Source organism: Bos grunniens, chromosome 27 (genome assembly GCF_055505025.1).
Source record: "Bos grunniens cultivar Pamir isolate PY7600 chromosome 27, Bosgru_T2T1.0, whole genome shotgun sequence".
Classification (NCBI taxonomy): domain Eukaryota; kingdom Metazoa; phylum Chordata; class Mammalia; order Artiodactyla; family Bovidae; genus Bos; species Bos grunniens.
Window position 1 is genome coordinate 4,751,038 of NC_141191.1, and position 27,805 is coordinate 4,778,842.

Below are 27,805 nucleotides of genomic sequence, written 5' to 3' on the forward strand. Positions count from 1 at the left end.
TCAAGGTTGGAACTTTTCAATTTTACAAGTGAGGAATCTGATACAGTAAGGGCTTAAGTAATTTATCCAATGGTCATACTCAGTGATTGAGAAACTGGCTTGAATCCACACTCGGAATTTTTGCACCACCCACATGTAAACATTTAAGAAATTAATTTTGCCAACCTTCCCATTTCTAGTAGCAGAATGGTAGGAAGCCAAGACCTGAGGGTGTTTAAATAGAGAGGTCATCTAATTTCTAGCATATTGAGTGGCTCATTAAGGACCAATGATAGCCAAAAAAGAGAATTTAAAAAAAAATCATCCAATCTCATCATTTTTGCTTATAAGCTTCATTTTAAATAATGATTATTTACTACAGCCAAACTATCCTGAACATGCTTTATCTCATCTAAATAATGATCACTTTTCTCTCACATTATCTGAGATTACTTATTGCTATTCACATATGCATATTAACTTGGAGCAACTTTTCTATGACATATCTTTGCAAAAGATCCACAAAAAAAAAGGGAAAATTTTGGGAGATGAGTGGGTACAAAGGGTAAAACTTGAATTATCATCATGAAGAGAAATCTTAAGAAACACAAGTACAATTACACTGTGAGAGGTGAAGTACTGACCAATCCTTCCTTTGTTATTGAACAACAATGTTGAGGATGTCTTTTCTATGGAATTAATTTACCTTTTATTAAGTCCCTTTTAGACAGACCACTATTTCTGTGCCAGTGCTGGCCTTAGAACCCATGAACTCAGCCATTTGAAAATGATACTGAACGACTTAAAACTACCTGGCCCCACTTTTTTATTTCCATGTAAGACCCAGAGATTCATTTAAGAATATCCATTTCTAGCATAATATACATTTTTTCCCTTTACAATGTTCATTACTTGATTTTTTAAAATACCTATTACAACAAGCTACATAACTCAATAATATAGAGAAAAACCAAGCTATCCATCTTCTTAAGCATTTCAATCACTCTCACATACATGTTTATTAACCATTCAGGTATCCTCCTGTACTTTTTTGGGTACTCATAGGGGCGTATGCTATACGAATATATGGATGATGGATACACATACACACATATGTGTGCATACATACATATACAAGTACATTTAAAAGTTATTTTCAACAAAATCAGATTATACTGTATTTTCCACACTTTCTTGTATCATGAATGTCCCCTTAGGTCAATACACATATGACTAAAACTATTTGAACAGTACTGAATACTTTAAAGAAAATGATTTCTTAGGATGATGTCTGAAGAGAAATTGTACATGATGATATAAAGAGTGTGACTGTGTATACTGTGTGTGTGTGTGTGTGTGTATGTGTGTGTGTGTGTGTGTGTACTGGTGTCTCACCAGGGAAAATGACTAACTTAATATCACTAAATAGGTACCACAGTAGAATTTATGATCTTGGTGGATCACTGCTATCCACTCTTACTGAATCAGAAACTGGATTTTGTAGTACACAGAGAACAAATTCATCTCTCGAGGGAAAACATATTAATTAAGTTCACAGAACATATAAAATCAAAAGGCCAAATTAATAGACTACAATTCATAGGAACCAGATCATCCATACTTACAGGACAGCCTTAGTCCACCCCAGAACTCAAGGCCCATCTATGAAGCCCAACTGTAACCTGGTATCAGAATCAAAACAACAGAAGTAAAAGATGAGATAAGCAGCAGAAATCAGGTTAAGGAACATTTGATGCTTCTGGGTAGCAGAGCTAATATTATCAACCTTTATGACCTTTATGTTAGTTATGAAACAACTGAGACCTTGGTGAAGTTTATGAAATGTTTTCTGTGGATAAAACACACCTATGTACAAAACTGTGCATCCGTTCAGATCTTCCTGCTCTGATCCAACATTCATTGACTTAACTGAACTTTTAGAAAGTCACTACTTCTCTCCTGTCTCTGCACTTTTTGGAGATGTTAGTGTTCATATTACTACCAGGAATAATTAATTTCAAGTGCAATTCCAAAACCTTTGAAGAGTGGTCCTAGTGTGCCTACTGCTGAAAGAAAAGAAAGAAAGTGAAGTCGCTTAGTCGTGTCCGACTCTTTGTGAGCCCATGGACTGTAGCCCACCAGGCTCCTCCATCTGTGGGATTTTCCAGGCAAGAGTACTGGAGTGGGTCGCCATTTCTTTCTCCAGGAGATCTTCCTGACCCAGGGATCGAACCTCGGTCTCCCGCGTTATAGGCAGACGCTTTACCATCCGACGGAGAAGGCAATGGCACCCCACTCCAGTACTCTTGCCTGGAAAATCCCACAGACGGAGGAGCCTGGTGGACTGCAGTCCATGGGGTAGCTAAGAGTCGGACACGACTAAGCGACTTCACTTTCACTTTTCACTTTCATGCATTGGAGAAGGAAATGACAACCCACTCCAGTGTTCTTGCCTGCAGAATCCCAGGGACGGGGGAGCCTGGTGGGCTGCCGTCTATAGAATGGCACGGAGTCAGACACGACTGAAGCGACTTAGCAGCAGCAGCACTAGCAGTTTACTGTCCGAGCCACCTGAACACCCTGCAAATCAAGAACAAGAGAGGGGACGAGGCTCTGGCATCTAAGCCTGGGGAAGGACCGTCGTGAGGACTGCCGGCTCTGCTCTCCACCACCAGGGGAAGTGTGTCCTCGGTAAGCTACGTCCTCAGCTGGGCTCACCAGCCTAGAGGACCTAACAGTCAAGAGGAAGGTAATTCTAGAATCTAATTGTTATGAATCCAAAGTAATGATAAAGCATTGGCTAATGGACAGCTAACTGCTGTTCTTCCACCTTCACTTTCTTCAATTGGAAATGCTTCTCTCCTGCCAGGGGGATCATTCACGTTCCACGCTTTAATTCAGGTTGAGTTTGGATAATCACTTCAAGGGAGAAATAAATCAGCACTGACATCCTAAATAAAGCTTTGAGCTTGAAGGGTAATAATCTAGCTGTTCTTTCTAAATCCAGATCCATGGATGTTAAACGAAAGAAAATTCTACTTGAGAGATGTGTCAGAGGGAAATGCCAAATGCATTCAGGGAACAAGAAACTCTCTCAGTAAGAAGCCCCGCCCACCACGGAGTTAATCACTTAGTGACGCTGGAATGAAAGGTCTGCTCTGTGGCCAAGTTTCACATTTCCCTGGTGAAAATCTAAGTAGTTTATGAACACGAAGCCCATTCTCTTCCCCAAAATAAATCATAATAAATGAAATCAATCCATTTAAGTTTTCACAGGTTTAACTGAATGGCCTGTATGAAGTCCATTATTTTTTAAAGAAGAAATGCTTGTATATGCAGCGGGTCATCAAAACTCTTTGTCTTTAAACCATTTGAGTGTTTAATTTTTGGGAGGTGTCTGTGTGCGTGTGTTTTAGAAACTTCTAGATAATAAGATGTGTTAACCAAAGAGAAAATCAAGTTCCAATCAGCTAACTGTGACACCTATTATCAAATCTCCTTTTAGGTTTTGAGGGTAAGAAATTTGAACTACGGGATGAGATTAAGGTAGGGCTGAGTGAAGAATTTTTATCAAACAATATTTTAAAATATTTATTTAGAGCCACATGTCAAGTATTGAAATCTTTGCTTGGAGCCCACACTGCCCTCAAGGATGCAAACAAAAATGACCACAGGAGAGGAGGTAACAGGTGACCTCTAACAACTCGGGGGGGAAAGCTGCTGCAAGAATTCAGGATTCACTTAATCCACATTATTTCACTTCCATCTATACACATTTCGGGCACATCAATCATGATTTAAAAGCTAAAATGTGATGAAATTGTAAAATGGAAGCATTTACAAACGAAAGTGCTTCTGTCTGTTTACCTGTCCAGTGGGATGAATTCAGCCTTTCTGAGGATGTCACAGAGGAAGAGTTCTATCTCAGGGCTGGTTCAACATTAACCTGACCCCACTGACTGCACCGCCAGCCCGAGGGACCACACTCCAGGCCTACCGGGAGCTCTGAGTACAAACCAGGGGATGTCCCACAGTTCTTACAGGTGCTAAGCTGTTGTCCGCCACATTTTTGCCCATAATTCTTCCTCACTCAGAAAGACCCCCCAGTGACCCATCTTCCTTGGAGAACGTGTATTCAATTACTGATACAAAGTCGGCATTTAGCACTGGCACTCTTTAAACACTTGGCAGTACAGCTCAAGTATTAACTGCATCAAGATCTCTGTCCCCGCGTACACGGGCCTTCCCTCCTGCCCAGTCATGCCAAATACCATAGCTAGTTATTAGAACCAACTGCACTCTCTGTTCTACTGAATTTTGTCATTTTTGCCTGCTACTCCTTCAGAAAAAACACCATTTCATCATCATCTTTGTATTCTTAACATTTAGCTCAGTATTGAGCCTCTGGTAGATACTCAATAAAAGCATAATAAATGAGAGAGAATGAGTGAGTAAATCTATGTCCATTTACTCAAGGATATACATATATGCTCCGTGCATATATAGTGTGTGTATATACATATATACACATATGTATATATATACAAAAGTGTGATTTTTGTGTACACACATATGTGGATACATGCTTATCTTTATGTGTGTATTTCCATACATGTAAACAAATATTATATTAAACATAGTACATTGTTAAGAATGACAACATCTGGAAATAGGCAGATTGATGTTTAATTTCCCCTCTTCACTATTTAGTAGCTATAAGGTCTTGACAAACTAAGTTACTATACATCACTATTTCATTTTCTCTGTCCAGTAATATTAGGTAATTTTGCTGTGCTTATAGGAATCTTGAAAATTTAATAAGAAAATGTATATAAGAATTCATACCATTTTAGGCATGTCTATTCATCCATCTGTTCATCCACCTGTCTGCCTGCTTATTATGTATCTACTTACCTATCAACTGTCTTAACTATGGATTATCAATCTATCCCTTTCATCTATCTACCTATTTTCATTTACTTATTTACTATCTATCCATAGAGAAACATACCTTAGTGAGGACATAATGGTATAATCAATAGAATGAATAATTTTAAGACAAAACAAAATGAAAGAGCAGAGTTTCTCTAGAATAGAATTTTATAACACAGGGGAGTGTCTTTAAGCATCTTTGTGGGCAACTTTTTTTTCACTCCATCTATTGTGCTAGTTTGTATGCAATACAGGTTCCTGCCACAAGCTAATCTTTGCAATTTAGTAATGTCAAATTCTTTCTCACTCTGCTGGTGGTATTTTTCCTAAAAAGATTTTTTTAAAACTGTCAGATTCTTATAGATTTCAAGCACAAAATTTAAGGCCAATATATTCAAATATGGCACCATGGGAAGGTGAGATAAATGCTGAATGTGTAAAATTAGTATTTTATGGACAAAATATTTGACTGTCTACAATTGTGGTTAGTTTTTTTTTTTTCCTTTTCAACTACCATGTCAGCCAGATTTTTAAAGAAATATTTAAGAAAATAGATTCTTACCATTTCTATCAGGTTTACCTTAGACAAGAATCCAACTTAACCTTCCTTTTACCTCAAACAATTACAGCAAAGGTAATTTCTGTGGTAAAATGTGCATAAAATTTCTGTTCCAATTTCTTTAAAAAAGAAAAAAAAGAGTCATTCCATGGATAAAGCCTTGGACAACTTGGTTTCCAATCAATAGAATTGCCCTACACTATCAATAAATGTTCTATAGAAGAAAAGTATTAATTTTAGTGAATACACATTGGACTCAATTTGAATCACAGAATCAGGGCTTTCTATTCAAATGCAGCTTGTATAATATCTAGAAATTCTTTTTATACAAATACTAGAGTATAAAAATACAATGTCAAAGAAACTTATTTTACCTGCAAAAATATTAAAAGTCAATCTAAATTATAGAAAACAATTGGTAAAAAAAAAAACTAAAATTTTAAAATATAACCAATACTAAAATTACTGAAAGTTAATATATGAAAAATTACCAAGTAATTCATGAAACATCTGAAGTGATATTCAGGATGTGCATTAATAAGAGATGTGTCACTTGAAAATAAATTAGATTTCAGAACCAAAAACTGGGAGTGAAATTATTTTCATCATACATTCACTAGTGTTTCTAACATTTAGTTCACTTTGTCACTAGTAAGATAAAATATTAGAACAGAGAAGACTTGCCTTTTAAAAAGTGAAACAAATAAAATTATCAGAGTGACGGGTTCTTTGGGGCACAATTCTAGATTGTCACATGTCACCAAATGGATTTGTTCTCTTTGTTCTAAAGTCTCATGACAGCCTTGTCACACGTTTGTCACGATATAATATCTGTCGTGTCTTGACATGCCATGTTGAGTTTCTGACCTCCTGGAAGATTTTTTTTTCTTAAATCATAAACAAATGTGGTGATACAAATAATTTTATTTCAGTAACTGAGATCTTGATGAAAAAAGTTGGAAGGTAGAAAGAATGAATGTTATTTATATACCTAAGGCTTCAATATTGGACAAGCATAAGAATACTGATAGTAATTCATCTCATTGTAAATTACGTGTAATCCTAGCGTATTTATTATAAATTTACCAAATAAAATCATGCAAATTCTTTGGCTGGCCATGAAGAATAATGTTCTGTGACAGAACTAGGAAATATAACTTTATAAAATACCCTATTAAAGTAGTAACTTCAATTTTATTATTCTATATTTATGGGTTAAAATATGTTGATTTTATCAACAATCTATGAACTTACCCACTACTTAAAAAGCTAATTACTATATGTGAATAATATTAGTGAGATATGTATAAATATCTCCATTTAATTTTCAGGGTTAAATTCAATGACTGAACACATTAATTATAGTAATTTAATTTACTGTTTCCATATTCCTTAGGTAGCTTAATATCTCCATGTATGAATAATAATTTATGTAAATAGTACTTATCCCAAAGTAATGTCAGCAAACTATAAAGTCCAGTGCCCAGATCAAGTCCAGGTTAAGTTTATTACTAAGCCTATCTTGTATAGACAGATTTTTTTTTTTTTAAGAGTGGAAGATTTTCTCCCTATTCAACAAATAAATATAAATAAAAAATTAAACATAAATTTGGAAAAGTTGGTAATCATTTAAGAACTAGACAAAAAATTAAAGCTCATTTAGCATTAAAATTTTAATTCAAATTTTCCTCAGAGGTCTTGGATAAGACATAGACATTTTATTGTATTATTTGGTTTATATTAATTACTTGGAAGACAGTGTTGTCAGTGTAAAAACCAGTGGGATTCGATGTTCTAGTTCCAAAACAACTTTAGATATTTTTCTGACTCATTGGTTAGGCTTAATATTATATCTGAATAAGTGTATCTAAATATTTTATACACTGGTCTCAACATAAATCTCACTTTTTCCCATGACCATTATATTGGTTGGTTATAGCTGTGTATACATTTCCTGTGTGAAATGATATTGATAAACCAGCTGATATTTACAAACTTTTAGTTTCTTCTGCAAAAATTCTTGTCTTTAATCTTCTATTTAGACTGCAATTAACCTTATTTCAACAGATAACACAAATTTATTTTATCAGTTGATTTGTAAGCTAATAAAAAATATTTTACAAGTAAAGATATTGCACATTTTATGATTTTTATTTTGCTAACAAAGCACTTTTATTTTGATGCTTTGCTTTCAAAATAACGAGTTGTATTTACTTATAAATATCAGGCTATATTGTAATGCAACTATTGCAAACAAAAATTTCAAACATCTTCACACAACATTTTAAAAAATGCATTTAACTCATGGCTCTGTTTTTCTCATCATTTCTCCAATTTTGTTGATAACTTGTAAACATTTTTCCCAACAGAGACAATCTCACCAATCATTTTTCACTATGCCATGATGACAACCACAAACACCAACAACAACAGCCCAGAAAGATTCAGTTTAAGTATTCATTTGGCAGCAACATTTATCTTAGGAAATTCACCAAAACACCATATTAAGGATCAACTTTGTCAGAAAGGGAAAGAAAACTGCAAAGGTTTCTAAAATGTTGAAGCATTAACCCACCTTCCGAAATACCATATGTGCTGACTGGACAAGTTCTGTTTCACAGTAGCTAGTACAGATTGCTTCAGAAACACTTTTGTAATGTCAAGTGAGAAAAAAATTATGTGAAGCTGGGGTATACAGGAAGTGGTAGATACAAGCAAATCTGAAAGCTAGTAGCACCTATTAACCTTGAACTAGCCTGTTACTCTTCCAAAGATTAAATGATCCCCAGGTAATCAGTAATGAGCTTAAAGATGAGTTACTCTTTCAGGCAATGGATGCACGTTTATATATAAAAGCAATGACCTGGAAGAACTGGAGTCAGAGTTAGTATAAAATTCTAAGCATTATTCCACATAAGACTTTACTTAAATAAAAGGATGAATTGTTCTGTTTATATTCCTTTGCAAAGAGGACAGTCTAACCTTGTATTTTCTGATAATTGCATAGTAGCTAAGTTCAGTTGCAAGAAGCATGTGTAGATTTTATCTTTCCAAGAAGAATGATTTTTGCCAAAGTGTGTGGAGTACTGCAAAGAGGAATACACACAGAGGCGACTTAATCCAGGAAGGTCGCTAAGTGAACACTGGATTGGGCCCACCCCCACCCTACATAGCCCTTTTCAATTCATGGGCTTCAGAGTTTATGTTAAAAATCAAAGATTCTGCATTGCACATGAGAGAAAAATTAAAATATATGTGTGAAACAAGACTAAACAGACCTCATCACTTATATTTACCATATAGTAGTGCAATTTCCTAAAATTGAATATTTTGCAATCATGTATATTATTCCCTCTATCAAAGGTTGAAATCTCTTTTATCTTCTTGAAATTTCTGCCCAAAAGGGTCAACAATGACAGTGAGACCCCAAAGTCACTTCAGCACAAAGTCCAAAAACACCAAAAATTAAATAAAATAAAATGAAATGCACCCCCTATGCCTTGCAAGCACCAAATGAAATCACTTTCTTCATTTGAAGTTTCAAATTATGACAACCAAAATTCATGTAATGGGATTCACTTTACCTAGGCACCAACTCTGAATATTACTGTCCAAAATTATTTTAGGAAAGCTTGTCTGCATTAAGATTGAAGAAAAGGAAGACTGTCCATTAACATCCTAAATACTCGAAACGTCACTGCCACACATCAAAAGAAAACCATTCTTCCAATGAAAAAGCTCTAGCAAAAAGGAAAATTGTCAACACACGCGTTGTGCCAGAAATTTGAGCCATTACAGTAATAGCATTCTCCCAGCATCAAAACACAGAAATCAAACATTTGAACCATTAAAACCACCTCGGAAGCAGCAGCTTTGGTTTGTGTGAACAGCCTTCCTGGCCAGTGTGAAGCCATCGGCACAGTGGGTGTGGGCGGTGCGCAGCAAGCGTCTTACCTTCATACAGCGCTTTGAATCCCTGGGCACTCACGGCGAAGTCTGTCGTGAACCACAGAGTAAGGATGGAGCCACTGCTGACGATGGAGGAAGGCAGCTGAAATCCCGATAACCTGAATTCGAAAAAGACGTGAATACAGTTAAAAAGTACGAACTTGTTTCTGAAGCTTATTTGATGAAGTCACTCAATTCTTCTTTCCACCATGGCCTATTTATTTTACATAAGTCATTGAACAATTACATGATCCGTACACCAGGCGTTGCCAGTTCATTGAAATGAAGCACATTCCAATACCAGAACTTGCTTATTTAAACAATTTTTGAAAAGATCCTTTCCTGAAGGAAATGTACAGTACACCATTGTCTAAACATAATGCATGAAAACGACGCACTCAACATTATACCTGCAACACAAATTAACATTCCACGTGCTTTTGAGTTTATTTTTCTAAGTGATGAGTGTGTTGTCACATCTCATTGTTAATATGCTTATCTTTTACTATTTCCATACAATAGATCCATTTCTCTTGAGAAGAAAACATATACTAGTCACAGCATCAGAAATAAGAGTCAATGATTGCCTTGAACAGATGTCAAATGAATTGATTTTAATATTTGGTTTTCAAGACAGCTTTTTTAGATTGTAAGATATATGTTTCATTATCATTAGATAATGATACATTTAGATATCTTAACGATGATAAAGTCAGAACTCTGAAGGACTGAACTAGTATAATGATATGCACAATACTTTACAAATGAAGAGCTTTTCAAAAGGCCAAAGAGATGTTTCATCAGTTTATATTTTACCTAAAGTTTGCTAATTAAGCAGTGTCTCTACAGATACATGGTTTAGTACAGTCTGAACACAAACCTATGATTCACACACACACACAAAAACAAACTAACTTGAGCATTCATTCCTAGTAGAAGAAACTCTGTCCTGCCAGGAAGCCTATGGTATTAAATGATTACAACCACTGTAGTTGCAGAATAAAACCAGAAGCTAATAAGAGAAAAATGAAAAGACAATCGCCAGCTGCTAAACAGCACACTTCCAAATAATCCATGGATCAAAGAAGTCGCAAGGTAATTTTTAAAAATACATTAAACTGAACGAGAATACAAAATCCAAGATATCAAAATCAGCAGAGCTGAGATGGGAAGGAATGGCACTAAAAGCACACACAGAAAAGAGGAAAATTCTCATATTTGTAATCCAAGTACCCATCTCAAGAGCTTCAAAAAGGTATAGTAAAATAAACCAAAAGCCAACAGAAGGCAAAAAATTAAAAGGACCAAAATCAGTTGAAATGAAAGCAGAAAAACAATGAAACAAAGTTTCCACTTGGAAAAGATAAACAAAATTAACAAATGTAGCAGAAATGACCCTCCCTGCTCCAAAAAAAAAGGGCAGGATAAGAAAAGACATAGATATCTAATATCAATAATAAAATAGCAGATATTACTTGAAACCTCACAGACATTAAAAAAATGCCATAAAAACTATAGCTATAAATTTGACAACTAAAATGAAACTTGTTACTTTCTTTAAACACACACAGGACTGCAACTTGCTCAATGAAACAGATCAATGTGAATAAGCCTATAACTATTAAAACTCCCCCAAAAGAAATGTCCAGGCCTGGCTGGTTTTACAGAGGAATTCTTTTGCCTGCCTTAAGAGTCAATGTCTGATTCACCCTAAAATAGACTGGAATGGGTGAATTTAACTCAAATGACCATTATATCTACTACTGTGGGGAGAAATCCCTTAGAAAAAATGGAGTAGCCATCATAGTCAACAAGACAGTCTAAAATGCCGTACTTGGATGCAATCTCAAAAACGACAGAATGATCTCTGTTCGTTTCCAAGGTAAACCATTCAATATCATGGTAATCCAAGTCTATGCCCTGACCAGTAATGCTGAAGAAGCTGAAGTTGAATGGTTCTGTGAAGACCTGCAAGACCTTTTAGAAATAACACCCAAAAAGATGTCCTTTTCATTACAGGGGACTGGAATGCAAAAGTAGGAAGTCAAGAAACACCTGGAGTAACAGGCAAATTTGGCCTTGGAGTACAGAATGAAGCAGGGCAAAGACTAATAGAGTTTTGCCAAGAGAACACACTGGTGAGAGCAAACACCCTCTTCCAACAACATAAGAGAAGACTCTACACATAGACATCACCAGATGTTCGATACCAAAATCAGATTGATTACATTCTTTGCAGCCAAAGATGGAGAAGCTCTATACGGTTAGCAAAAACAAGACCGAGAGCTAACTGTGGCTCAGATCATGAACTCCTTATTGCCAAATTCAGACGTAAATTGAAGAAAGTAGGGAAAACCACTAGACCATTCAGGTATGATCTAAACCAAATCCGGTATGATTAAACAGTGGAAGTGAGAAATAGATTTAAGGGATTAGATTTGATAGACAGAATTCCTGATGAACTATGGATGGAGGTTTGTGACATTGTACGGGAGACAGGGATCAAGACCATCCCCAAGAAAAACAAATGCAAAATGGCTGTCTGAGGAGGGCTTACAAATAGCTGTGAAAGAAGGGAAGTGAAAAGCAAAGGAGAAAAGGAAAGATATACCCATCTGAATGCAGAATTCCAAAGAATAGCAAAGAGAGATAAGAAAGCCTTCCTCAGTGATCAATGCAAAGAAATAGAGGAAAACAATACAATGGGAAAGACTAGAAATCCCTTCAAGAAAATTAGAGATACCAAGTGAACATTTCATGCAAAAATGGGCTCAATAAAGGACAGAAATGGTATGGACTCAACAGAAGCAGAAGATATTAAGAAGAGGTAGCAAGAATACACAGAAGAACTGTACAAAAAAGATGTTCATGACCCAGATAATCAAGATGGTGTGATCACTCACCTAGAGCCAGACATCCTGGAATGTGAAGTCAAGTGGGCCTTAGGAAACATCACTATGAACAAAGGTAGTGGAGGTGATGGAATTCTAGTTGAGCTATTACAAATCCTGGAAGATGATGCTGTGAAAGTGCTGCACTCAATGCCAGCAAATTTGGGAAACTCAGCAGTGGCCACAGGACTGGAAAATGTCTGTTTTCATTTTAATCCCAAAGAAAAGGCAATGCCAAAGAATGTTCAAACTACTGGACAATTGCACTCATCTCACACCCTAGCAAAGTAATGTTCAAAGTTCTCCAAGCCAGGCTTCAGCAATACATGAACTGTGAACTTCCAGATGTTCAAGCTTGTTTTAGAAAAGGCATAGGAACCAGAGATCAAATTTCCAACATTGCTGGATCATTGAAAAAGCAAGAGAGTTCCAGAAAAACATCTATTTATGCTTTATTGACTATGCCAAAACCTTTGACTGTGTGGATCACAATAAACTGTGAAAAATTCTGAAAGAGATGGGAATAACAGACCACCCGACCTGTATTCGGATCAGGAAGCAACAGTTAGAACTGGACATGGAACAACAGAATGGTTCCAAATAGGAAAAGGAGTACGTCAAGGCTGTATATTGTCACCCTGCTTATTTAACTTATATGCAGAGTACACCATGTGAAACGCCGGGCTGGAGGAAGCACAAGGTGGAATCAAGATTGCTGGGAAAAATATCAATAACCTCAGATATGCAGATAACACCACCCTTATGGCAGAAAGTGAAGAGGAACTAAAGAGTCTCTTGGTAAAAGTGAAAGAGGAGAGTAAAAAGTTGGCTTAAAATTCAACATTCAGAAAACTAAGATCATGGCATCTGGTTCCACTACTTCATGGCAAATAGATGGGGAAACAGTGGAAACAGTAGCTGACTTTATTTTTCTGGGTTCCAAAATCACTGCAGATGGTGATTGCAGACATGACATTAAAAGATGCTTACTCCTTGGAAAGTTATGACCAACCTAGACAGCACATTAAAAAGCAGAGATATTACTTTGTCAACAAAGTTCCATCTAGTCAAGGCTATGGTTTTTCCAGTAGTCATGTATGGATGTGAGATTTGGACTGTAAAGAAAGCTGAGCACCGAAGAATTGATGCTTTTGAATGGTGGTGTTGGAGACAACTCTTGAAGTCCCTTGGACTGCAAGGAGATTGAACCAGTCCATCCTAAAGGAAATCAGTCTTGGGTGTTCATTGGAAGGACTAACGTTGAGTCTGAAACTCCAATACTTTAGCTACCTAACGCGAAGAGCTGACTCATTTGAAAAGACCCTGATGCTGGGAAAGATTGAGGGCAGACAGAGAAGGGGATGACAGAGAATGAGATGGTTGGTTGGAATCACCAACTCAATGGACATGAGTTATAGTAAATTCTGGGAGTTGGTAATGGACAGGGAGGCCTGGTGTGCTTCGGTTCATGGGATCACAAAGAGTCGGACATGACTGAGCAACTAAACTGAAATGAAATGAAGTTCATAGGATGGGATCCTAATCCAACAGGACGGGTGGCCTTATAAGAAGAGGACAAATGAGAAAGTCTCTCCCTTTCCTTCCTCCACATACAAACACTAAGATAAGGCCATGTGAGCACATAGCCAGAGGACAGGTGTCTATCAGTCAGGAGGAAAGTCTTCATAAGAACTTGACCATACCTCACCCTCACATAGATTTCCATCCTTTAGAAATGCAAGAAAATGAATGTCTGTTGTTTAAGCCACCCAATCTATTAGTATTTTTGTTGTAGCAGACCAAGCAAAGATACTCTGATGCCCATGATAGACAAAGGCAGTACAGAAAAAGAAAACAAACCAATATCCCTCATAGATACAGATGTGAAAATCCTTAACAAAATTAGAGAAAATAAAGTAAGCAATATATATGAATAATTATTCAACAAGACCAAGTAGGGTTTCAGTTCAGTTCAGTTCAGTTCAGTCACTCAGTCACGTCCGACTCTTTGCGACCCCATGAATCACAGCACGCCAGGCCTCCCTGTCCATCACCAACTCCCGGAGTTCACTCAGACTCACGTCCATCGAGTCAGTGATGCCATCCAGCCATCTCATCCTCTGTCGTCCCCTTCTCCTCCTGCCCCCAATCCCTCCCAGCATCAGAGTCTTTTCCAATGAGTCAACTCTTCGCATAAGGTGGCCAAAGTACTGGAGTTTCAGCTTTAGCATCAGTCCTTCCAAAGAAATCCCAGGGCTGATCTCCTTCAGAATGGACTGGTTGGATCTTCTTGTAGTCCAAGGGACTCTCAAGAGTCTTCTCCAGCACCACAGTCCAAAAGCATCAATTCTTCGGTGCTCAGCTTTCTTCACAGTCCAACTCTCATATCCATACATGACCACAGGAAAAAACATAGCCTTGACTAGATAGACCTTTGTTGGCAAAGTAATGTCTCTGCTTTTCAATATGCTATCTAGGTTAGTCATAACTTTTCTTCCAAGGAGTAAGCGTCTTTTAATTTCATGGCTGCATTCACCATCTGCAGTGATTTTGGAATTTCCCATGAAGTGATGGGACCAGATTCTTACTCCAGGGATATATATGCAGTTCAGTAATTGAAAATCAACCAAAGTATCTGCCATAATAACAGGTTTTAGAATAAAATCACATGATTGCAATAATCCATGTAGGAAAAAACATTTGACTAATTTAAATATGAAGTTATGACAAAAATTTTAATAAAATATGCACAGTTTTAAAACTTCTCCAACTTGACAGTAATTATCTACGAAAGAACCTACATCTAACATTATATTTATTGAGGGAAGAGTGAATGTTCCCCCATAAGATTGAGAACAGGCAGAAATGTATGTATGATTTCATCCCTTTCGTTCAATACTGTGCCAGAAGACTTAGCCAATGTAATAAGCCAAGAAAAAGAAATAAAAGCATACAGATCAGAAAGGAAAGAAATAAAATCCCACCTATTTGCAAATAAAGCAATTATCTATATATGTTATGCCAAGGAATCTGTAAGAAAACTCCTAGAGCTAATAGTTGAAGTTAGCAAGCATGTAGTATATACAATAGTCACACAAAATTCAATTTTATTTATACATGCTAGCACTGAACATGTGGACACCAAAATTAAAGATACAGTGCTGTTTACAATCAGCCAGAAGAATACTTAGAAGTAACGATATAAGTAAAAGACCGTGTCCTGAAAACTGTATAATGCTGAAGAAAGAAATGAATGAAAATTTAAATAGAGAAATATATTATGTTGAGAGATTGGAAGACTCAGTATTGAAAAGACATCAACTCTCCCCAAATTTTATGTACGTTTAAGACGGTTTTCATCATAATCCCAGGAAGATTTTTTTTTTTTTAGATATAAACAAGATTATTCTAAAATTTAAATGGAAAGCCAAAGAAAAAAAGGAACATCTTAAACAATTTTGAACAAGAATAAAATAGCAGAAATTTTGAAAATGAATAAATCCGTACACTGGTTTTTACCAAAACCATGTGGTATTGACAGAGGGCAGACTCATCCATCACTGAATCAAAACAGAGAACTCAGACTCCTGTAAACATGCCCAAATGATTTTTGAAAAGTACAAAGGAAACTCAGTGGAATAATGAAAGCCTTTCATTGAATGAATGGTGCTTGAACAACTGGAAGTCCACAAGCAAAAACTCTACATAACACCCTACAGAAGTCCAATGTCCTATAGAATAATTAACTCAATATTGATCACAGACATCAATGTAAAATGTAAAAGTGCACATCTTTTACAAGAAAACAGGGGGAAACCTTTAGGGTCTTGGACTAGCCAAAGTTCCTAGAGGGGACACCAAAAGCATAATCCATAAAAGGAAAAAGTGATCTACCAGACATCATAAAAATTACAAACTTTCACTCCATGAAGGGCACAGGTAAGAAATGACAAGACATGCTGGAGACTACTAGAAAATATTGGCAAGCCACATATATGACAAGGACAACTGTCTACCATATATTTAAAAAAAAATTTTTTTTAAAGACTCAATAGCAAAAGGACAAATAATTTAACTAGTCAAAAAACAAAGTGTCATTTCATCTAAAAAATATACAGATGGCAAGTAAACACATGAAAAGATGTTCAAAATCATTAGTCATTTGGGAAATGTTAACAAAAAACATAAAGAAATATTACTACCCACCTATTCACAAGGTCTAAAATGAAAAATAGTGAAAATACCAAATGTTGGCTTGAGTGTGGAGAAAATGCACTGCTTATAAATCACTAGTGGGCAGAGTCATTTTGGAAAACCGTGTGACAGGGTTCTTAAAAAATTAAACATGCAATTATCATATGACCAAGCAATCATTCTCCTGAGCAGTATTTACCCCAGAGAACTGAATATTTATGCTCACACAAAATCTGTAGAAGAATATATATTCATATATATATATTTATATTTATATGTTTATATATATTCATATATATATATGCATGTATATATTAACATATATATATATATATATATATGTACACACACACCAAGTGTCTTCAGTTGTGTCTGACTCTTTGTGACTTCATGGACTGTAGCCCACCAGGCTCCTCTGTCCATTGGATTCTCCAGGCAAAAATACTAGAGTAGGTTGCCATTTCCTCCTTCAACAGATCTTCCTGACCTAGGAAACAAATCCATGTCTCTTGCATTGGCAGGCAGACTCTTTACCATGAGTATCAATCACCTGGGAAGCCCATATATATACATGCATACACATATATACATATACTTAATCACAAACTGGAAATTATGCATATGTCCTTCAAGAGCTGAATGGTTTCCACATTGTGGAACATCTATGCCATGCATTGCTACTCAACAATAAAAAGAAATGGACTATTGACTTTTAACACCTGGATGACTCTCCAGAGAATTATGCAGAGTAGAAAACAGTCAATCCAAAATAGATTACATACTGTATGACTTCAACATTTTTGAAAAGACAAACTTATTGAAAAGGGGAATGGGCTATCTGTGACCAATAATTAAGAAGGGGTTGGGACAGGAGGGAGGTGAGTATTACCATTAAAGGATCACATGAGGGATTCTTGGGCTTCCCTCATGGCTTCTGCAATGCAGGAGACCCCAGTTCGATTCCTGGGTTGGGAAGATACCCTGGAGAAGGGATAGGCTACCCACTCCAGTATACTTGGGCTTACCTGTGGCTCAACTGGTAAAGAATCCGCCTGCAGTGAGGGAGACCTGGGTTCGATCCTTGGGTTGGGAAGATCCCCTGGAAAAGGGAAAGGCTACCCACTCCAGTGTTCCGGCCTGGAGAATTCCATGGACTGTATAGTCCATTGGGTCGCAAAGAGTTGGACATGACTAAGCAGCTTTCATTTCACTGAGGGATACGTATCTTCTGCATCTGGGCAGTTTCAAGGTGAATATCCTTTAGTGTCCATCTACTACCATTTTTTAAGATACTACCTTTGGAGAAGCTGGGTAAAGTATACACAAAATCTGTGTTGTTCCTTACAATTGCATGTAGATCTATGATTTTCTCAAATATAGAAGTTTACAAAACAAAGTTTGGAGTGGTTGGGGCAGAGGCACTTAAGAACATATATATATTGAGATAAAAATCATCTAATTAATAAAACACAGAGTATTTAATAAAAAAACATCTTCTCACTAGGTTGAAAACAAAGTTAACAGAAAAATGTTAAGGATTATTTTATTTAGTGATAGTGTGTTTTGAAGTTTTAAATAAGTTTAAGTATAAAATAATGTGGTTTATTATTGTTGTTGTTTAGTTACTAAGTCATGCCCAAATCTTTGCGACCCCATGGACTGTAGCCCACCAGGCTCCTTTGTCTATGAGATTTCCCAGGCAAGAATGCTGGAGTGAGTTGCCATTTCCTTCTTCAGGGGATCTTTCTAACCCAGGGACTGAACCCGTGTCTCCTGAATTGGAAGGCAGATTCTTTATCACTGAGACACCAGGGAAGCTCAAATAATGTGATAACACATTAAAATAAACTCATTTGAGTTCTCTTTAATGAATTGTATAATGAATTGTGAATAAGAAGGGAAAGTGTCAAATAATAGTTTAAATCACTTTACATCACTGAAGTGGCATGAACTCATTCATATGTGAGATCTAATGAATGAGGCCGAATGTTGGTTGAGGGCAGTGGAGAGTGTGACCTGTTCTAGTTAATCATTAAGAACATTCAAGGGCTAAACTTGTGGTCCAGTGTCTACAGACTTTACCCCTCACACCAGTGGTGAGAGAGGAATGTGATAGCAATGACAGTGAGGCACTCGATTTTTGGTTTCCCTGCAAACATGTCCTTGAATATGAAAATCATGGCAGTTTTCATTCCAACCCAAAAGAAAGGCAATGACAAACAATGTTTAAACTACCACACAACAGCACTCATTTCACATGTTAGCAAGGTAATACTCAAAATTCTCCAAGCTAGGATTTAACAGTATATGAACTGAGAACTTTCAGATAGATAAGCTGCATTTAGAAAAGGCAGAGGACCCAGAGATCAAATTGCCAACATCTGCTGGATCACAGAAAAAGCAATGGAATTCCAGATAAACATCGATTTCTGCTTCTTTGACTACATGAAAGCCTTTGTGTGGAGCACAACAAACTGTGCAAAATTCTTTAAGAAATGGGAATACCAGATCACCTTCCCTGCCTCCTAAGGAACCTATATTCAGATCAAGAAGCAACAGTTATAACTGGCCATGGAAACCAGTTGTAACCAGTTATAACTGGTTAAAAATTGGGAAGGGAATGCATCAAGGCTGTATATTGACACCCTGCTTATTTAACTTATATACAGAGTGCATCATGAGAAATGCTGGGCTGGATAAAGCACAAGTTGGAATCAAGATTGCAGGGAGAAACACCAATAACCTCAGATATGCAGATGACACCACCCTTATGGCAGAAAGTGAAGAGGAACTAAAGAGCCTCTTGATGAAAGTGAAAGAGGAGAGTGAAAAGGCTGGCTTAAAACTCAACTTTCAAAAAACGAAGATCATGGCATCTGGTCCCATCACTCCATGGCAAATAGATGGGGAAACAATGGAAACAGTGACAGACTTTAAATTCTTGGGCTCCAAAATCACTGTGAATGGTGAGTGCAGTCATGAAATTAAAACCTGTTTCCTCCTTGGAAGAAAAGCTATGACAAACCTAGACAGCATATTGAAAAGTAGAGACGTCTCTTTGCCAACATAGGTCCATCTAGTCAAAGCTATATTTTTTCCAGTAGTACTGTATGGATGTGAGGGTTGGACCATAAAGAAAGCTGAGTGCCAAGGAATTGATGCTTTTGAACTGTGGTGTTAGAGAAGGCTCTTGAGAGTCCTTTGGACAGCAAGGAGATCAAAAGGGATCAATCATAAAGGAAATCAACCCTGAATGTTCATTGGAAAGACTGATGCTGAAGCTGAAGCTCCAATACTTTGGCCACCTGATGGGAAGAACTGACTCACTGGGAAAGACCCTGATGCTGGGAAAGATTGAGCATAGAAAGAAAATGGGGCAACAGAGGATGAGATAGTTGGATGGCATCATCAACTCAATGGACATGAACTTGGGCAAACTCCAGGATATACTGAAGGACAGGGAAGCCTGGTGTGCTGCAGTCCATGATGTCACAGAGTTGGACATGACTGAATGACTAAACAAACAATAACTGATATATGACTCATATCCTATGCATGAGGACCCTAGGGATAAATTTCAGTGTTATCTTCCTTTGAGAAACATATATTCTTAAGAACTAATTCTTTTTTTTTTTCTTTTTTTAACATCTAGTTAAACCATCCAACATGTGGATTTTTATAGTAGCCTCACTGCAGATTCTGTCCATATGCAACCTCTCCAATTTTTACCACGCTGCCATCCATGTATCCTTAGACCTTTATACTCCACCTCATCTCTAGATGTAGCTCATCAGGGTACCACACAATGGGAGTCAATGAAAACAGGAAAGAAAGAAACTTCAGTCAGCCTCCCCCTCCCCATTTCAATCACACTTACAACATATGCCCACTTGACCTGCTTCTTCATAGAATGAGACTCAGAAACATGATTGTCACTGTCAGAAAATAATCTTAACATCGTTATTCAAAGCACTGGGTTTTCATAGGATGCCCTAGTTGAATCATTTGTGCGAACAGGAAAAATACAGTTATAAAAGGGAATGGGTATGAATGAGAAAGCTGACAGGAACATTTCATTCTCAGGGGAATATATTCAGTCTTGGGCTTCCCTGGTGGCTTAGACAGTAAAGAGCCTGCCTGTAGTGCGGAAAACCAGAGTTCGATCCCTGAGTAGGGAAGATCCCCTGGAAAGGGAAATGGCAACCCATTCCAGTACTCTTGCCTGGAAAGTCCCATGAATGGAGGAACCTGGCAGGCTACAGTCCATAGGGTTGCAAAGAGTCTGACATGACTGAGCGACTTGACTGCTTAATGCAGTGTAGGTCCAAACATCTCTTTCTGCCCCGCTGGTAAATCTGTCTCTGCCTTTTTCTAGTTGCATGCATGCTGTCCTATAAAATCTCATTTACTGTATTTCCTACTTGGAGAGAGAGATCCCCCTCTCACATGTAGCAATCTGATAGAGTATGACAGAGCATGCCTGTCAAAGTTAAGTGATTTTAAAGTAAAGTGAGGACAATTTGGGGAAGCCCTTCCATATTCTTAGTACATATTCACTTGGTAGAAATGTGAGTTTCAGAATGGAACAAGTTTATTCTTTCATCTCTCAAGAAATTACTAGAATGAATTGCACTTAGAAACAGACCCAAAATATTGCATACTATGCTGGGCTGGAAGAAGCACAAGCTGGAATCGAGATTGCCGGGAGAAATATCAATAACCTCAGATATGCAGATGACACCATCCTTATGGCAGAAAGTGAAGAGGAACTAAAAAGTCTCTTGATGAAAGTGAAAGAGGAGAGTGAAAAAGTCGTCTTAAAGCTCAATATTCAGAAAACTAAGATCATGGCATCTGGTCCCATCACTTCATGGCAAATAGAAGGGGAAACAGTGGAAACAGTGTCAGACTTTATTTGGGAGGGGCCCCATCACTGCAGATGGTGACTACAGCCATGAAATGAAAAGACACTTACTCCTTGGAAGGAAAGTTATAACCAACCTACATAGCATATTCAAAACCAGAGACATTACTTTGCCAACAAAGGTCCGTCTAGTCAAGGCTATGGTTTTTCCAGTGGTCATGTATGGATGGGAGAATTGGACTGTGAAGAAAGCTGAGTGCCGAAGAATTGATGCTTTTAAACTATGGTGTTGGAGAAGACTCTTGAGAATCCCTTGGAGTGCAAGGAGATCCAACCAGTCCATTCTAAAGGAGATCAGTCCTGGGTGTTCATTGGAAGGACTTATGCTAAAGCTGAAACTCCAATACTTTGGCCACCTTATGCGAAGAGCTGACTCATTGGAAAAGACTCTGATGCTGGAAGGGATTGGGGGCAGGAGGAGCAGGGGACAACAGAGGATGAGATGGCTGAATGGCATCACCGACTCAATGGACATGAGTTTGAGTAAGCTCTGGGAGTTGGTGATGGACAGGGAGGCCTGGCGTGCTGCGATTCATGGGGTTGCAAAGAGTTGCACACGACTGAGCGACTGAACTGAACACTATCATTCAACATACTCAAATTGCTGATATTAATGCAGTAATCTTGAGTATTAGATGTGGTGAAGCTGGAGGAAGAATAGTAAGAAATTTAGCGAGAAGCTCAGCAGAAACACGACTGGTGTGAGCATAGCTTGTTTCACAGAAAATAATGAGAAAATTATAGTTCCATTCAATAGAGGTGCACTTCTAAATGAAAATAGTATCTAGTTCATTTCTTTGTCTATTCTGCTGAACATATTTTTATAAAAATTGATATAAAAGTTATAAATCTACTCACAATATCAATTTCAATGATAGACATTATCAAAATGTATAGGCCATATACATACATGGGTCTCACATATACTTAAACTATTGCATAATTTAACTGCTAAAAAAATGTGTCAGTTTGTAACCTTCATGATCACATCTTCATTTAATGTCTCTTGGCAAAGACCAAGTTAAATACTTTGCAATACTTTCTTTAAACTTTTATTTAAAAAAAAAGTTTGTATGTTACATGGTTGGCACAGCAGCAAAGATATTTGAAGCTACTATACTTGAAAGTCTTCACTGTTATTAATAAGAAATTAAAGCTACCAGTCTTTTTTTGTATACTAGGCAATTACAAGTGCAGATATGGTACATATGTACTGCCTGTTTTCCCCTTCCCAAAGCTCGTATGACATTGGTTTGAGTCTGGTTTGACTTAAGAAGGAAGTGATGTAGTCATTTGGTTTGCTCACATTATTATAGCCCAACACTGAGTTCCTAACAATTATAGGTTGTAATTCTTAGACCAAAAGTATCTAGACATAAAACACTTGGTAAAATTTCACATTAACAAAAGCCTCAGAAAAGATTTCACGTTTGGCTGTGCTCTATTCACTTAACAACAAGTTATATACCCAAGAGAACAAGGGAAGTGATCAACGTTATTTGAAGAAAAATCAGAACATCTTGTAGTCACATGGGTGTTGTGTGTCTACAAGTCAGGGCATTTGTCCTATTTTCTAGAGCTCACTAGGAGTTAAGAGGCCTTCTAGGTAGTTTCCTATCTGCCTTAGGAGCAGGAACACAGAGTGTGCATGAGTGAGTGTGTGTGTGCTCAGCCGTGTTCAATGGACCCTAAGGACTATAGCCCGCCAGGTTCCTCTGTCCATGGGTTTTCTAGGCAAGAATACTGGAGTGGGTTTCCATTTCTTCCTCCAGGGGATCTTCCCCATTCAGGGATTGAACACGTGTCTCCTTCATCTCCTGCACTGGCAGGTCGATTCTTTACCATTGCACCACATGGGCATGTAAAAAGGAACACCTAAATGATTTACTGGTGTCATTTGGAAATGGTTTTCTACACTAATTTCAGAAATAAAAAGCTCCTACACCTAGTAGATATTTGTATTTCTAGCTACATTTCTGTGGATGCACAAATATGTACAAATATAATGATGTATTTTTTCCTATAGTCAGCTAGAAAATGCCCCTATGATTAATTTAGTCCATGTGCTGAAATTGTGTTAAAACAAGATACATTCTCCAGAAATATCAGTGTTTTAAAACATCTATGAAGATTGATATGTATTATTACTTCTGTAATGGGACAGAGCTCTTGAAAAGAAGAACTGAAAATCTTGGAGGGAAAAAACACAGTTGAGTAACGTCTATTTAACTATGTCATTAGGAGTCTGTGCGGGAGGCAGACAGCTATCTGAAATATCTTCTGAGAGGATCATGCCTCTCTTACATGAACATCTTTAAATTTTGAGAATGTCAAGGGATTTCTAGTATTTCTGTGATGCGTGCATGTGCACTAAGTCACTTCAGTCGTGTCCAGCTCTTTGCAACCCTATGGACCCATAGGACCATAGAACCCACCAGGCTCCTCTGTCCATGGGATCTGTAGCCCTGCCACTTCTTGATAAAAAGAATGCTCTATCCAATTTCTGCTGGCGATTTTCATTTCACAGCTTTTCACGGCTGTGTGTGTACATATGGGTGTACTAAATATGTGCATGCACGTTCACATGCAAACACATATCAGCAAACTGCATCTCTCCTGGAAGACAAAGAGGATCCTCCCTTCTCTGAAATGTTTTGGCAGCAGTGGTTGAGCAGGACCCTTTGCCACTCTGTGAAAACCTGTGAAAGATAGACTTTTTTCATTTGTAGACTCCAAGTGGGGTCAGACAGTGGAAGGAGAGGCGCATGGACTCATGCCCTCCCAGAAGGACTGTGTGTGCTGATGAGGGAGATGGAGAGAGTGGAAGCTTGTGGAGAGGGTCTCCTGAATCACTAACCTGTCACAATACTGCCGGGTTTGCCTAGATCAGCCAGAAAGAATGAACACATTTTTAAAAAATCAAATGCTTGAATCATGGAAATTAACAGTTCAAGAGAACTGAGTGTGCCAGGTCACAAAGCCAGTCTGCTCTGTCCTGTATGTGGCTCTCTGGGCCAGCAATGCTGGGGCATCACTTCCCAGGAGAGGCAGGGGTTCCCCACACAGTGTCACAGCCCTGAAGGATGCACTTGCTATAATTGTATTTCCTGTTTTGGCATTTTTATGTATACATACATACATACACACACACACACACATATATATAGTTTTCTAAATGACCAAAAGTTTTATACTAACAGAGTACGCTGAAAAGTTTGCATTTACTTCCATATATGGTGGGAGGAAAATCTCTATTTCTATTTCTACATAGGAGATATAAAGAAACTTACAATTTTGTTAGCTGAGGATGTTTTTAACTCCAAGTACTATAATATATTCTAGGTATTTGGAGAGTAAAACAAAGTTAAGTGTATGTATATATATATACACACATACATATACATAATTTGGCCACCTGATGCGAACAGCCAACACATTGGAAAAGACCCTGATTGATGCTGGGAAAGACTGAGGGCAGGAGGAGAAGGGGATGACAGAGGATGAGATGGTTGGATGGCATCAGCGACTCAATGGACATAAGTATGACCAAACTCCAGGAGACAGCGAAGGACAGGGAAGCCTGTTGTGCTGCAGTCCATGGGGTCATAAGGAGTCAGACAGCACTTAGTGACTAAACAACTATATATATGTGTGTGGGTATATGCTATTTTAAGTATTAATATTGTTATATATATTGTACATACATGAAATGTGTAGTGATATTAAGTATTGTTATTAACTGCTGTGTTTACAAATATAATATTATTGCTATAGGTTGCATATTATGTGTGTTTTCATATACACAGCAATTAAACCATTACATTTGCTTTTACTTACACCCTTCCTTCCTAAGAGGCTCACATCTTAAAAAAACTCATATTCTTTAAACGTATCATTGCTTATATCATGGTCAGTATATAGTTTCCTTCTCCCCAGAATCCAGAGAGGAATGCATGCAGTTATGGTGATTTAGTTTAATCGGTCTATCTTAGCTTACACTAGGCAGAATTTTCCTCCTCAGAGAGTTTATTCTCAGCTAAACACTACTCTCTTGTCAAAGTGCCTCTGGGGGGGGGGGTGGAGGGTGCAATTCCCAAATGTCATTCTAAACAAATGTGCCAAAAATTAATTCCACTGATCCTCTTTTCCTATCCATGCATCAAGCTACTTTGAGAAAGTGATTTCACAATTACAGTGTCTATAGTACACTATTGGAAACAAAAACCTAAGTAGATTTTGTCCCCAAGCATGAAGTAACTTTGTCTCGATGTGTCTCTGTGATGACAATGGAAACAATTTCATTTACACATGACATCCACATAATAACAGCATTTTCCATTCCTAAGTAAGAGTGTAAGTACTTTGACCCAATGTTCTCTTCCTTAGCTCTTGAGTCTTCTATGTTATCAACTTCATCTCTACCTGAGTGATAAGGATCCAGAAATTTTCTTTCTAGTGCAAAATCCATTAGTGGGGTTTTTCTATCAGGATCTCTCTTGTTAGAGAGATCTATCAGATCTATCAGATCTATCAGATCTCTCTAACAGATCTCTCAGTCTGTTTTCCCCCAGGTATGCCACTTCTCCATGTTAAGATTTTAGATAAGCCCTGTGCTACTTTAGAATAACTCAAAGGCTTTCTGCTTTATTTTCTCATCTAAGATTTAGGATATTTAACGCTCATCCAAATTTCAGCACAGCCGTGCTCAGCGATGCAGGGCTCTAAATCTTATCCTCATTGGCACAGGAAGGGATTAGACAGAGACCCCTGGAGTTTATTTCAGGGCTCAGTCACATTAAGAAAATACTTTGAAAACTTGAAATGATATGCAAATTTATTTCACTGTGGTATTTGACAAAGTATATTTTTAAACTGAGACTTCCTCAATTGTGAATCTAACTTCTACAAAATTAAAACCTAAATCTAGTAGTTTGTTACATGAAATCCACTAATTTTAGAAATACAAATCTTCCTCAGCTTATAATGGGGCTCTATTACGATAGTTCAGTTCAGTTGCTCTGCTACTGCTACTGCTGCTAAGTCGCTTCAGTAGCGTCCGACTCTGTGTGACCCCATAGACAGCAGCCCACCAGGTTCCCCCGTCCCTGGGATTCTCCAGGCAAGAATACTGGAGTGGGTTGCCATTTCCTTCTCCAGTGCATGAAAGTGAAGAGTGAAGGTGAAGTCGCTCAGTCGTGTCCAACTCTAGCCACCCCATGGACTGCAGCCTACCAGGCTCCTCCGTCCATGGGATTTTCCAGGCAAGAGTACTGGAGTGGGGTGCCATTGCCTTCTCCAGTTCAGTTGCTCAGTCGTGTCCAACTCTTTGTGACCCCATGGACTGCAGTACGCCAGGCCTCCCTGTCCATCACCGACTCCCAGAGTTTACTCAGACTCATGCCCATTGAGTCGGTAATGCCATCCAACCATCTCATCCTCTGCTGTCCCCTTCTCCTCCTGACTTTGTCAATCTTTCCCAGCATCAGGGTCTTTTCAAATTAATACAATTTGTAAAGTTTAAAAATAAAATAAAATTTAAAAAAAAATGAGTCAGTTCTTTGCATCAGGTAGTCAAATTATTGGAATTTCAGCTTCAACATCAGTCCTTCCAATGAATATTCAGGACTGATTTCCTTTAGGATGGACTTGTTGGATCTCCTTGCAGTCCAAGGGATTCTCAAGAGTCTTCTCCAACACCACAGTTCAAAAGCATCAATTCTTTGGTGCTCAGCTTTCTTTATAGTCCAACTCTCACATCCATACCTGGTTACTAGAAAAACCATAGCTTTGACTAGGCAGACTTTTGTTGGCAAAGTCAAGTCTCTGCTTTTTAATATGCTGTCTATATTCTGATAAACCTATCATAATTTGGAAATCTAAATCAAAAATGCATTCAGTGCCCTTATCTTACAGAACATCAAAGCTTCCAAGCCTACCTTAGATGTGGTGCTCAGATCATTTACATTAGCCTACAATTGGGCAAAATTTATCTGACACAAAGCCTAAGTTACAGTAAAGTGCTGAGTGTCTCAAGTCACTTATTAAACACTGCACCAGAAGTACCGAGCAGACTGGTTCTCGCGTTCTTTGTTCACCCTGGTGATGGCGCAGCTGATCACGTGCTGGGGCTGCCTCTGTCTAGCATTGCAAGAGATGGGACTTGCCAAAGAAATCTTTGAAACTCCTCTTTGGGGGGTAAATCCTTAGTTCCCACCTCATTCAACTTCCAGGGACTTCAGTCACCGCTCTTCATGTTCACCCCTTGGAACACAGAGCCCACACCTGTGTCTGGAACCCAGCTGTATCAGAGGCTTACCACACAGCACAGGCCCCCAGCGAGAGCCAGCCTCCCTGTGATGAGAGCCGCGATTTAGCAGG

At 37.9% G+C, this 27,805-nt stretch overlaps 1 protein-coding gene across 1 annotated transcript in view; it reads right to left on the reverse strand.

The window, feature by feature from the left end:
• The window catches only part of CSMD1 (CUB and Sushi multiple domains 1), a 2,074,203-nt gene that overhangs the window by 1,426,308 nt on the left and 620,090 nt on the right, over window positions 1-27,805 (reverse strand). The window contains exon 3 of the mRNA XM_086379826.1: window positions 9,425-9,537. Within this exon, the coding sequence (XP_086235952.1) occupies window positions 9,425-9,537 (113 nt within the window). The remainder of the gene's footprint in view (window positions 1-9,424; window positions 9,538-27,805) is intronic.